The sequence below is a fragment of the Lacerta agilis genome, chromosome Z, assembly GCF_009819535.1.
Source record: "Lacerta agilis isolate rLacAgi1 chromosome Z, rLacAgi1.pri, whole genome shotgun sequence".
In the NCBI taxonomy this organism is placed as follows: domain Eukaryota; kingdom Metazoa; phylum Chordata; class Lepidosauria; order Squamata; family Lacertidae; genus Lacerta; species Lacerta agilis.
In genome coordinates this window covers 10,095,687-10,110,200 of record NC_046331.1, presented here as the reverse complement: position 1 = coordinate 10,110,200, position 14,514 = coordinate 10,095,687, and the positions used below count along the sequence as shown (strand labels likewise).

The 14,514-nt window shown below is 44.5% G+C and overlaps 1 protein-coding gene across 4 annotated transcripts in view; it reads left to right on the top strand.

The window, feature by feature from the left end:
• Positions 1 to 14,514, top strand: part of MVB12B (multivesicular body subunit 12B) — a 94,032-nt gene that overhangs the window by 68,151 nt on the left and 11,367 nt on the right. For all 4 annotated transcript variants that reach the window (XM_033138349.1, XM_033138351.1, XM_033138352.1 and 1 more), the window contains exons 8-9: positions 6,833 to 6,888; positions 10,024 to 10,083. In XM_033138349.1, coding sequence (XP_032994240.1) covers positions 6,833 to 6,888; positions 10,024 to 10,083 — 116 coding nt within the window. The remainder of the gene's footprint in view (positions 1 to 6,832; positions 6,889 to 10,023; positions 10,084 to 14,514) is intronic.

The following is a 14,514-nucleotide window of genomic DNA, read 5'->3' as shown; positions in this document are numbered from 1 at the left end:
AGCCACTTAGGGCTTTGAATGACTCTTTTCAGTATTTTAAGTCAAGCCCAAAAACAAATAGGCCTGGACTGGGTAACCTCAGACAGGGGCCACATGTGGCCCTGTGGGCCTCAGAACTCTCCACGGGCAGCACTCCTCACTGGCCCTCCACACCACGTGGTTGGAATGTGCTGGTGAAGTCTGATAGTGCCTCTTGCTTACCTAGATGGAGAGTAGAGAAGCTCCCCTACTGTACAAAGGTAAAATTTACATTCTTTGCTGTGCCCACTTTTGCCTCTGGAGTGGCCCACCACTGGAATATGGCCCTCAGAAAGTTGTCAAAGGGGAATGTGGCCCTCAAGTTGAAAAGGGTTCCCCTACTCCAGAAATAGGCCACCAATCAAAACAAAAGTTGATTGGAGTTGTATGCTCTGGGCCTCAGGTGCTGGATTGTCTGACAGCAGCATGATGTGCTAATTTGTGGTTTTAGGCTGACTCAAAAAGCAACCACAGTGCTGAACAGTGGCTATGATAATTGCAGCAACAGTAGATCTTAAGGTGTAGACAGAAAAGCAGAATGCCCACTCAATGCATTGGGTCTCTGGCTTCCCTTGGCTTTTCCATCTCCCCGTGCTGTGCTGGTGCATCCTGCAGCATACCAAATGTCCAACATGCTTCTTCAGGAGAGGCTGACAATGCTAGCATTTTTCACTTCCCTTATGTCCCCATTAATAAAGCAATGATCCAAAAGCAGCTTTGCTGAGTCTGATCTTTATGCTTCCATCACTCATGACGAGATAATTTCACACAGAATCATTTTTAAATTAAATGACGATGAAGGCGCGCAGGGCTGTTTTTCCCCCCAGTGTTCTCTAGTTCATGGGAGTCTATCAAGTCATTAATGTGTCGTGACAAACCGCTTGACGGAAACAGGCGTAATTAATTATTTGCATAAATAATGACATGGAGCGGGCTCTTTTTGGCCTTATCTGTGAGGCTGACTGCTGAACCACTCAAAAAAGAATTAGGTATTTACATTTGCCTCGAATCATGCTCCAGCTCTGCAGAAAGGGGGGCACAGAAGGGGCTGTTGCACAGTGGTAGAGCATCTGCATTGCATGCAGGAGGTCCCAGGTTCAATCCCTGGCATCTTCAGGTAGTGCTGAAATCATGGACAGCTGCTGCCAGTCAGTGTAGGCAGTACTGAGCTGGATGGACCAAGTGGTCTGACTCGGTATAAGATAGCTTCCAAGAAGATTAGGCTTATTTTCAACAAAGTTGAGGTGGCAGTAGGGAGGGTCTGTTCATAGCCCAAATATACACAGCATTCCATGCCATCAAAGACATGGGAGTGTTTGTGCAGGCAGTATTTGCTTTTAAAATACGTAGCCCCTAGAAGAAGAAGAGTTTGGATTTGATATCCTGCTTTTCACTACCCGAAGGAGTCTCAAAGCGGCTAACATTCTCCTTTCACTTCCGCCCCCACAACAAACACTCTGTGAGGTAAGTGGGGCTGAGAGGCTTCAGAGAAGCATGACTAGCCCAAGGTCACCCAGCAGCTGCATGTGGAGGAGTGGAGATGCGAACCCGGTTCACCAGATTATGAGTCTACCACTCTTAACCACTACACCACACTGGATCTCACAGCCCCTACTGCACATATTAAGTCTGGGGCAAGCGTTTTCACTTCCCTCAGTTGTATAAAATTTGTTCTCGTTACCATATGTTCACTGGAGTTGATACGTGTCTTAACTTCTGCTGGATTGCACCTTGCTGTTACTGGGTTGGTGGAGCATGAAGCCTGAGTTCCTAGGACTTGGGGGGGAGGGGGGTTGAGGAGGGCATCCAACAAGTGAAGGAACAAGAACTTATGGGAAGTAGCACCCTGGCAAGAAAGGGTCAGTGCTGAGCCAGGTACTTTTCGTAGTTGGGTGGGGAGAGACTAGTGGGCTCTTAGGATGGGTGCAGCCACTCTGGAGACTTTGTCATCCTGGCAGCTCTCACATCATCTGCTCAAAGTGACTCACTCCGAGGGACAGCTTATCAGTGATACAACAGTTCCTGGTTCTACCTAGGGCTTAGGGGAAATGTCCCCTTCTTTCTCATCTGCTTTGGTGATTATTCATTTGGAAAGGTTGCAAAATGGAGATGAGAATACCTCTCTAACCAGGGTGAAGAGAGGAAGCTTTGCACTCACTCTGATTCGGCTTTGTGACATCACCTAGCCATGTCCGGTTAGCTATGCTGCACTGTGGAGTGGGAAATAGGTTTTAGTTTGAGGACCCTTATTCTGGTTTTGAAAACTGAATTAGCAACATGCATGATTTTGTAATATTATTACATTATCCGTGTGATCCCTGGTTGGCTGGAATTGCCTCATCAAGACGTGAGATAGACACACATATATTATGTGTATATTATAAATGAAAGTGGGGAGGCAACAGAAAAAATGCAAAACATGTGCATGAACTGGTGTTATTATGTAAGTTTTCAACCCCATTAAAACTTTCATAAGCAAAAATTCGGCAGTCCTTACTCTAGCCCCACAGCTCCTGACAGCTATATTTGGCATACCTTTTCCCTCTCACCCTCTTTTAGATATTTTTTCTTGAGCTTGTCACATTCTTTGTTCCAGAAAGTTCTTTATTAACATTGATTTGAAAAAACCATCTGATCTTTGAATGAGTCAAAAGGAACAATTGCACGTGTTTTCATAATCACCATGAAATGCTGAAGATATGTATATACATAGGAGATAATAACAGCAATTAGTAGTTAGAATTCCTCCTGTTTCTGATCCCATTGTTTGTTTTTTTCCTTTTGAGAGAACAAGTGCTTATTATTCATGGAAATGTTGTTCCGTTTCAGCTGAAACTCTCTTTCCTCCTGCAACTCTGTATATTTAGCCAATGCGACCAATGGGAATTCATCAGTGTGTTTAAATTTGGGATATTGTTGGTAGCCTTTGCTAAAAATATAGCTATTCTGGAGGGAGATGAATTGCCGGTTTGACAATTTGAGGTTGAAGCAGAGGGATATGATGCACACAGAAGAAGAGCAGGCGCATTAGAGTACATAATGCGCCAGTGCCTGGAGAAAGTGTGACAATGCGCTTTCAGATACAATTGTATTCATAGCCCATCTTCTCCAAAGTGTCAGCCCTCTTAACAAAACAGTGTAGAAATAGAACACTGCAAATAAGACCTTAGCTAATACATTATGATGTCACAGGTTTTTAACATGTCAAAGCTGGTCCATGGTAAGCCAGGAGCCTAAGAGCAAATCAGGGCTGAATGGCAAATCAGGAAGCAGGAACAAATCAGAACCAAGAGTAAGGCCAAGTTCAGCAGCTTCATAGGGCCAGTTGGAACCATGCTGGCCCCTCATCTCATATGTCCCCTATTGTGCTGGTAAATGTAATACCACCTTTTAACCTTCACCAACGGGGCACCAGAGAGCAAGTTAGCAGCTTCCTCCTCCAGACAAGGAAAGAAGAACATGAGAACATTCAACATTGCCTTCTCTGAGTCAAACCATTGATATATCTGGCTCAGTATTGTTTATACCAGGCATGGGCAGATTTGGCCCTCCAACTATTTTGGGACTGCAATTCCCATCATCCCTGACCACTGGGCTTGTTAGCTAGGGATGATGGGAGTTGTATTCCCAAAACAGGGGAGGGCCAAGTTTGGCCATGCCTGGTTTACACTGACTGGCTGTCGCTCTCCAGGATTTCAGACAAGCTCCTCTCCCAGCCATACCAGGATACACTAGAAATTGAACCTGAGACTTTTTGTGTGTGACACAGATGCTCTACCATGGAGCTACAGCCCTTCTCAAAAAGTACATTTGAATCTGGAGTCTCTAGTTTGAGATCCCTAGCAAGAAATACGGGGCAAGCAGCAGAAGATATTGCTGGTTATTGGAAAGTCAGCTTCCCCCCACTGACTTTGGTAAATGGGTCATGGCAATAGTTTGCCAGTACTCTCTCCCTAAGGAGCAGCCATTGAACATGTCCATCTCTCCAGTCTCTCTTTTTCCTGTCCACCCACCTTGATACTTTCCAAAGCATAGACTTCACAAATAATCTCTTGATGACAGACCTTGACAAGACTGATTCTTGCGACTCCGTGCTCACTTCTCTTTGACACAGCAGCATTAATAACAGATCGCATTGTGCGTCTTGACATTCTTATTTTTTAAAAACACACATACACACACACACATCGTTCCGATAAAGGGCATCTGCTTAATTACAGGTTTCCTTAATTACAGCTCTGCGGAAGCTCATCTGCTTGGGCAAATCCACATTGTAGCGCTGAGCCGTTTTGGCATATATTTTCCCCGCTTTTCATCTGCTGTGGGTTTCTCCACACGTGGCATTGGTGTCTTTCATACCCTTTCTCCTTCCTTGAAGGAGCTCAGGACACTCTCCAGTTATTCCTCACAACAACCCTGTGCAAAATCTCCCCATGAGCCCCATAGCAGGTGGGCTCTGAACCTGAATCTAGATTTTTATAAATATTTGGGTGCTTCCTGTCTTCTCCAAAGCTTCTCAATTTAAAGATTAGGTTTGGGGAGCTAGTATGGTGTAGTGGTTAGAGGGTTGGGCTAGGATGTGGGAGACAAGAGTTCAAATCCTCACTCCTCCATGAAGCTCACTGGATGACCTAGTTTCTGCCACTCATCCTAACCTACCTCACATGGTTGTTGTGGGCATTAAATGCGGGGGAGGGATGACAACTCATGCACCACCCTGAGCTCTTTGGAGAGTAAGGTGGGCTGTAAATGCAATTAATTAAATAAACAAACAAACATACATACATAGGAAGCAGCCTTCTATTGTGCCAGGCCATTGTTCTATCTAGCTCAGTATTGTCTGGTAGTTGTTCTCTATGTCCTAGCTCCAGTCTGAAGAAGTACTTGAGCTCATATTATGGTTTCTGCCTGAAAATTTAATGAACGATTCAGTATAGTATATCAACAAAGCAAAAATAAGAGAGAGGCATGGCAGGTGCAAGGCAGTGACAGTGAGAAACCAGAACTTAAGAATGACAGGAACACACCGGAGTTCAGAAGGCCTCTTGCTCAACCAAGTCCCTGCTTAAACGGGAAGTCCTATGCACTCCCTTCCTGCTTACGAGGATCCCATGACCAGCTCAGGTGGGGTGGCTGCAATCCAGCTCATGAAATGTACCTCCACTGAGAAGCTGCCATTCAGTAGTTCACCACATGAGGGAGCTGCACACAGATCCAGTAGCTTCTGCTGCTTATAGCTCTTTGCTGTTCCTTATGAGTCATAGAAATGGGTTGAAATAAGTCCTGGGGTATAATCGGAAGGCGCATGAAACAGCCACCTTCTTGAAGTTAATGTGTTCAGTACAAGGATGGGAAATGGAGCAGAAACCCATATGTACTCTACTACGCATTCTGTATACATAAAATAAATGTGATTTTTTTAAAAAAAAAATCCTTGTGGAAGTTCATCAGCATTTTAACATGAATTTTTCATAATGTGTATGCTTTTTTCACACAACCTTGCCCAATAGACATGCTCTTTTGCAAAACTGTTTTATCTAAAGCAGTGCATTTTTGTATGTGATTTTCGCCAATCTATCCGTTTTTATGCACCCTTTTCCTGATTGTGTGCATTCTTTGGCAGGGGAAGTGTGAATTTCGAAGGATAGCTGTGTTTCCCTTGATGCATGGCTTGAGACAGCGCAAATTAGGGAGGCAAACTGAACTTAAATGCAAACTGAATTGAATTTCTCCCTCATCTCTAATCCAAGCCCAGGCAAAATGAGGCTGAGAGATGGGGAGGGAGAGATGTTTTCAGTAGGAAATCCCAAAGTGTCATCATCTGGAGGGCATGTCAAAAACTTATGTAGACAAGATCAGCTTGAGTGTAATGGTTGTGCTGTGAGTAGGGGCTGCATTCTGACGTGGTGGTGGTGGTGGTGATTTATTAAAATTGTATACCGCCCTATACCCCTAAATCTTAAGGCATTAGTTTTTCTCATTGTAATGCAAGTGCTTCTGTTCTGTTTTTAAATGTTTTCACACTGCATCACCTGCTGTGCTACAGAACTGTGGCTTTTTGACCAAATTATCAACATTCCACACTAAATTTCACTCCCACCAGTGGGTGTGGTGTGACACAAAGAGTGTAATTGAACAATGTCACTACTTCCGCACCCCTTTCCACACATACATGCTTCTGTTACCCCATACTCCCTCCATGAAAATAGCAGGAAATAGCTGGATGCTAGTACGGTATATCCCCTCCACACACAATTTTTTTCATTGTGCTCCCTCAATTTTGCAGGTTAAGGGGGCTGCAAACAGATTTGTTTTCTGGAATCAAATAACACAGTGATGAGTGATAATTGTGTACTATACTCTCTTAGTTTTCTGGACCTGGCTTTTACGTCGTGTGAAAGCCAGTGTGGTGTAGTGATTAAGAGTGGTAGACTCATAATCTGGGGAACCGGGTTCGTGTCTCCGCTCCTCCACATGCAGCTGCTGGGTGACCTTGGGCTAGTCACACTTCTCTGAAGTCTCTCAGCCCCACTCACCTCACAGAGTGTTTGTTGTGAGGGAGGAAGGGAAAGGAGAATGAGAGCCGCTTTGAGACTCCTTCGGGTAGTGAAAAGCGGGATATCAAATCCAAACAACTTCTTCTTCTTCAAATGTAATGTGGAAATTAACGGGAATGTCAGGGAAATGGAACAGACTGACATGTGAGTACAGTGCGAGAGAGACGTAGATTTTGGGGACTTGGCTGAAAAATAGTGCTGTGAATCACATCAGCATTGAGTGATGATGGTTAATGGTGCTTTCTTTGTACTTGTAGCGATGGAAGGAGTGCCTTTTATGATCTCGGAGAAGTTCGCCTGCGCTTCCGAAGGGGTAAGTTCTTTTATCCACGTACATAAGTGTCTATTTCCTCATCGCTCTGGCCATCCTTCCTTTTCTCTGCTCCTTCTTTATTTATTTGCAGCATTGGTAACTCAGGCCTCTGGCCAAAGAAAGGCTCTCAGTGTGGCTTATAAAAACCAGTTCTGAGACAGTCCCTGACCTCAGGTTCAAAAGACATGGCATGTGAGGAAAAAGGAAGCAGGAGGAGGAAAAAAGCAAACTCAAACACAAGTTTTTAAAGATTACATTTGATGGCAGTCCTGGCTATCCTGCCATTGATAAAGAGCAACCTTCCTCCTGAACCACTTTTAACATGCACCCATTCCAAGAGCAGAACTGGTGACAACACCCAGAACAGGAAAATAGGACAGCTCCTGGCACACAAGAAATACACATACAGAGGAACAGTATTAGTTTTCCTTGCCTGGGTGGCTCAGATGTAGTGATGACCAGAAGTTAGGTCTGTATCTATTGATAGATTTATTGGGGAACGACCATGTTCATTCATTTCAGTGGGTCTACTCCAAGTAGAATTTAGTTGGACACAACCCCAAGTGAATCAAATGGCCTCTTTCCCCTGTGCCTGTGCTGTCTCCAGCCAAATGCAACCCAACTTTGCACCCGCCGCCCCCGATTCCCTATTTCTGGGAGCTGCTTAGACCTTGAAAAATGTGAGCTATTCTGCACATGGAGCGCAAAGTAACTTGAGCTGACCCAACTCCTCTTGGTTGCCGTGGCGACGTTGGCTGGCTCCCAGCTGTCGCAGAGAAGGACAGCCTCGCTGGTCCTGTTTACCAATTCCTCTCTCAGAAGTTGAGAGGTCATTACGTCCTAATGAGGCAGCAGATGGACCTCGGCTGGAGTCCGGGCAGCAGCAACGCAGCCTCAAGAATAACCTCGTCCATCTTCCCTGCTTCTTCTTTCCCCCTCTGCCTGGAGAACACAGTCAGTGCCCAAATGTCTGCTCATACAGTAAAAGCTCCTCTTGGGTTGTTAGCGTATTAGGCCAGGAATGGGATTTCCCCCCCCCCCAGACCAAGGGCTGCACTCCCTTCCAGGCAATGTCCCAGGAGCCGTATGACAGTAGTGGGCAGGGTGGAAGGCAATAGCAGACAGAACAACAAATGTAGGTTTTACCTTTGTACAATAGGCTCCATAAACTAACACACCCCTCGCTGTCCTCCATCCTGGCAAGCAAGAGGCACCATCACAGTTCAAGTACACATTCCAGCCAGGGGAAATCACTCAAGGAGGGTGCAAAGCAGGGCCAATGAGGGGTGTGCCTGAGGAGAAGGGTTGTGGCCTCATGAGAATTCCAGGGGCCAGATAGAGAGGCCTGGAGGGCGGCATTTGGCCCCTGGGCCCAAGTTTATGCTCCCTTGCTTTGGATGGTAATGTGTATTGCTTACTTGACAGACTGAGATGTGTTTACCCAGCATTGCTGCCTAGCACACTCAACACACCTTATTCCTATTGCTGAGTTGGGCCCTGAGCATCTGCCCTGAAGTCCATCTTGACAGCACCACTCTACCCCATACATGTCCAGTTTGCAAAGCAAAGAAGCTGGCCTGAGGCCACCCCTTTCACTGCCCCAAGAATGGCAAGTGGGGCCTGGGGTAGTGGAGTGCCCTTCTCCTCATCATCACATGGGCCATTGCAACAGGCAATTCCAAATCTAGTTCTTCCTCCCCTCCCCCCCCAAAAAAAAAACCTTCCTGCCTGTCACTCAATTAAAAGCAGCCACTTTTCATTTATCTATTTTATTGCAATTTTATCTTGGCAACTTTCTAAGAAATTTCAGGTAGAATATATGTTTCCTGTCCCAACCTGCACACACACAAACTACACAACACATAGTATTTCCCCAACGACCCTGTAAGGTAGGTTAAGCTGCAGAGTGCTGATTAGCTCAAAATCACCCAATAAGCTTCCTGGCTGAGAATTTGGACCTGGGTGCTTCCCCAACCCTATCACACTGCTGAGACACTAAAACCGCTAAGCCACACAGTCTTTTCAAATCTTAAGAGCAAGACCCTGGGTAATCCAGCCCAGCTGAGAGCTCCAGTTCTCGTTTCTGCAGCACGAACATCAGGGACTGCTCTCTGTCACAATTATACCTTGATTCTTATGTGACACACAGGAGAGTGAACCCTTGCAGCTGTCACCTGGGAGCCTCTCCCTTTTCCCTCAGCCTCACACCCTGAGGAAACCTCTCTGTCCTGACTCTCACGCAGGTTCCCTTATGCTCTGTCCAGCACCCTCCTGTGTACATCCTTATGCATCCCAAATGCAAAGACCAAAACATACATGTCAATATTAACATTGAGCTACCGAGAATTAAAAATCACAGAAAAAGCAAGATAAGAAGAAAAGGGAAAGGAAAAAGATTGTCTCGCGATTCTCTGTCTGTCAATTATGTATGTAACAATTATTCAAAATATTTAGGGCATACATTCCAGAATAATTTCTGGCTGTACTAGTATCCAGCTTTTTTCCATTCTGCTTGATGGTATTTTCTGAGTCTTCCCTCCTAGGCATCTCAGATTCAAAACTTTTCTTTAAAGCCACACATGTGAGACATAATTGTCTTTCTTCCTTTAGCAATTAGAAGAAAATGCACAATTTTTGGGATGGGGGAGATTGCCAGCATGTGAAGAATCAGAGATGCCACCTGTTCATCCATTAAGCCAACCACATTGATTATAATTGGTATGGGGCTGCTCTCAGTACTTTTTAATGGAGTGCAGAGGAGCAGTGACCTCCATTGTGATAATCGGATACCTGCTTTGGCAGATAAGTGTACTGATAACTGAGACAAGCTAAGTTCTACACAGCTCTCATTGAGGGTGAAGTGGAAAGAAGTTCCAACCCAGTGGTTGCTCTTCTGGACACTGATAGTGTCCTGATTTTAAGCTTAATTTTAAATGGATTGTCCACTTGTTTTTTTTCAGGGGAGATACCCACGATGTATTGGGATCCTGTAACCCACTGGACTTTTGTGAGCCTCTTAACTAATCCCTGCACTTGCTAGGAAGCTGGAACATGCCATTTGCTGGAATTCTCATTTTTATAAACTGATTGTTGTTGTTGTTGTTGCTATTATTACTATTTTGCATTTCCTTATAGATGCAGCCAGTCGATCTCCTGGGCATCACTATTAAATCATTGGCAGAAATCGAGAAGGAGGTAAGTCCCTTCTAAAATCTTGTCTTTCCTTGATTCACCACCTGAGTGCTTTTGGGAGGCTGGATATGATTTCTTCACTTTACAAGGCTGTGGGAGTGAACTTCTGCACCACCATAACCCAAATTTTGCAGCCTCTGTATTTTGATGCAAATATGCATAACTTAACCCACTTTGTACAATTTATTTTGTACATATAGATAAAGCTTCAGACCAGCACTTAACACAAGCTTGCTGTGGTTCCCTTTTGGGATTCAGTTAATCACTAAAATTATATATACAATACAGTGATTAACAAACAGGTTTTATTTCTGCTGCAAAACATTTTGGCTTCCGCCTTTGTCAGCTGCTCTGGTGGGAATATTTATATTTTGAGACTGGGAGAACCCACACAGGGTGGGATGAAATCTTGACTTTAAAATTTGCAGAAATCTAACTCAGCCTTTCCTCCAGCTTCTGGGGTTGTTGTTCTTGTTGTTGTTGTTGTTGTTGTTTAGAGGCAAAACTGGATGAGGCAACTCTTACATTAGAGGCAAAACTGGGTGTTACTCTTACATTTATAAGAGGGGTTCTGCATTCACATTTCTCCATCCAGGGAAGCAAGAGGCAGTATCACAGTTCAAAGAAAGACACATTCCAGCCAGACAAAGAGATTGCAATGCAGGGCTATTGAAGGGCATGGCCTGGGAAGAGTTCTGAGGACCAGATAGCGAGGCTTAGATGGCTACAATTGTTCCCCATCACCCAGGCATGTGGGGGGGGGCAGGGGTATGGAGAAAGGAGATAGAAAAAAGTTTCTCTCATAGCACTAGAACTTGTGGACATCAGATGATGCTGAATGCTGAAAGACTCTGGACAGACAAAAACAAAAAAAAAGTACTGTAGATAGAATTAAACTATGGAACTTACTCCCACAGGAGGCTACCTGCCTGGATGGCTTTCAAAGATTAGAAATAATCATACAGGATAAGGCTGCCATTGGCTGCCAGCTTTGATGGCCATACTCTGCCCCCTCGGAGGCTTTAATGCTTCTGAATATCAGTTGCTGGAAGCAGCAGTAGGGGGGGAGTCGGCAGGTTTTCCATGGGCATCTTAGCTGCCCGCTGTGAGAACAGGATGCTGGATTAGAGGGGGCATTGGCCGTTCTTAGGCTTGAGGTTTCCCATCCCAGGTATAGGAAATGTTCAGCTAAATGGACCACTGGAGTCTGACTGTGTAAGGCAGCTTACAAAGTGCTGATTTCAAGCCCCAGGATCACTAATTGGCTATCCCTGTTTGACAGTAACATGATGCCACAAGTGCATACATTTTAAGATAAATCAGCCTCTCAAGATTCGGCAAGGGAAGTGTTGTTGGCTTTTATGGCTTAATTTCACCATCTCAGCAAAGCCTCTTCAACTGCATTTCAAAGGACTTAATTTTATTCAGATCCTCCCAAGTTGCTGTCTCCCTCCCGCCCCAGGCCCCCACTCCTTCTCAGCAGGCCTCCCCTCCTGAGCACAGTCACATGTAATGGGTCTTTAAACGAACACACTTGCTAACTGGCAGGAATTCAGGTTTGGTTGTTCATTTGTTTTTTAAAATGTTGGTTCCAGCGATTCAGCTTGGGAGTTTTGGTTATTTCTCTCCCCCCCCCCCTCACACCCCAGTCCCAAATGACTGGAGAAATTCGTCTTGATTATAATTGCTCTTACTCACGCATATCTAATTTGTATCTTTTTAAGTGTTAATTAGTAAACAGTTTGAGCTGACATCTTTATGCGTTTGCATCTGTGAAAAATAGCGCTTATTGCTGCCTTAGCTGCGGGCCCTTGCTGCTCACTGCAACATTGCGACATTGACATAAAATTAATGAAGACATGGGTGCCAATTTTTTTTTTAGCTGCCTTTAGGAAGATCTCCTCCTTGGCGAGACTCTCCTTCATGCCATTTTATTTATTTATTTATTTAAGGAGAGGGAGATGTGTACTCATACATCACTTTCTGTGCAACATCTTTGCTAAGCAGGCGCTTGTATTAATTTTCCAAGAACGTGGTGCACATTTCCCAGTTACCTAGGTAGCAATCAAACTTGCAACCGGGATAATGCCAAAATGTATTCTCCTTTCTTTGAAACTTTCCCCAGCCATTAACTTTCAAGATAACCAGGTGTTGATAATAAAAACAATGCAAAAAACAAAACCCAACAATAACTCTGCTCTCTTGTAGTCACGCAGTGTCATCTAGTGGTGGCATTAAATATTACATTGGGAGGGAAAGTTCATTGCATTTGTATTATTACGTTTTCTTCAAGGAGGCATACATTTAATCCCCACAACAACCATGTGAAGCAGGTGAGGCTGAGATGCAACGACTGGCCCAAGGCCACCCAGCAGGCTTCATGGCCAAGTGGGGTTACAAACCCAGGTCTCCCAAGTCCTAGTCTGACACTCTAACCTCTAAACACTACACCACAGCCAATGCAATTCTGGGCTGCATCAATAGGAGTATAGCGACTAGATCAAGGGAGATAATTGTACCACTATATTCTGCTCTGGTCAGACCTCACCTGGAATACTGTGTCCAGTTCTGGGCACCACAGTTCAAGAAGGATAATGACAAGCTGGAACCTGTGTCCAGAGGAGGGCAACCAAAATGGTCAAAGGCCTGGAAATGATGCCTTATGAGGAACAGCTTAGGGAGCTGGGTATGTTTAGCCTGGAAAAGAGAAGGTTAAGGGGTGATATGATAGCCATGTTCAAATATATAAAAGGATGTCATATAGAGGAGGGTGAAAGGTTGTTTTCTGCTGCTCCAGAGAAGCAGACACGGGGCAATGGATTCAAACTACAAGAAAGAAGATTCCACCTAAACATTAGGAAGAACTTCCTGACAGTGAGAGCTGTTCGGCAGTGGAATTTGCTACCAAAGAGTGTGGCGGAGTCTCCTTTTTTGGAGGTCTTTAAGCGGAGGCTTGACAGCCATCTGTCAGGAATGCTTTGATGGTGTTTCCTGCTTGGCAGGGGGTTGGACTTGATGGCCCTTGTGGTCTCTTCCAACTCTATGATTCTATGACAGTAGGTCTCATACATAAAGTAAATGGACAGGGTATCTGAAGAAGTGTGCATGCACACGAAAGCTCATATCAAGAACAAACTTAGTTGGTCTCTAAGGTGCTACTGGAAGGATTTTTTTTATTTTTTATTTTATTTTTTTGACTATGGCAGACCAACATGGCTACCTACCTGTAACTGGACAGGGCATGTATGTTAACTTGCTCACAAAAATGAAATTGTGACATTATGTTACTGACAGACAGGGATAGCCAATTAGTGATCCGTAGCTAGAAATCTCCCCTCTCCCACGAACATGAATCAATTAGTGCCTGGTGGCTTAATCAAAATAGCAATTGAGGGCGTGGTAAAACGTTTCACTCCGAAAGAAAAGGCACGGATGTCTTTTGGATTTCGTATGCAGCAGAACTCTCACTACAGTTCTGATCTCCTCACTTCAAAGCTAATATCGTAGAGTTGGAAAAGGTTCTGAAAACAGTGGCTGAAATGATCAGCGGAATGAGGTGACTCCCCATTGAGGAAAGGTTGCAGCATTTGGGGCTTTTCAGTTTAGAGAAAAGGTATGGGGTGACATGGGAGAGGTGTGTTGAAATTATACACAGTGTGGAGAAAGTGCACAGAGGAAGGTTCCTCTCCTTCTCTCATAGCACTAGAACTCGTGGACGTCCAATGAAGCTGAATGTTGGAAGATTCAGGACAGAGAAAAGAAAGTACTTCTACACACAGCACATATCTGAAGACGTGTGCATGCACACGAAAGCTCATACCAAGAACAAACTCAGTTGGTCTCTAAGGTGCTACTGGAAAGAATTTTCTATTTTGTTTCGACTATGGCAGACCAACACGGCTACCCACCTGTAACACAGCACATAGTTAAACTATGGAACTCATTCTCACAAGAGGTAGTGATGACCACCAGCTTGGGATGACTTTAAAACAGGGTTAGACAAATTCATGGAGGATAATGCTACCAGTGGCTACTAAACATGATAGCTGTGCTCTGCCTCCACAGCCAGTCTAAGGCAATATGCTTCTGAAGACCTGTTCTGAAGACCTGTTTCTAGAAATTGCAGGAAAGGAGAATGCTTTGCACCATTGTAAAACAAAACAAAAGCACACGAAAGCTCATACCAAGAACAAACTCAGTTGGTCTCTAAGGTGCTACTGGAAAGAATTTTCTATTTTGTTTCGACTATGGCAGACCAACACGGCTACCCACCTGTAACACAGCACATAGTTAAACTATGGAACTCATTCTCACAAGAGGTAGTGATGACCACCAGCTTGGGATGACTTTAAAACAGGGTTAGACAAATTCATGGAGGATAATGCTACCAGTGGCTACTAAACATGATAGCTGTGCTCTGCCTCCACAGCCAGT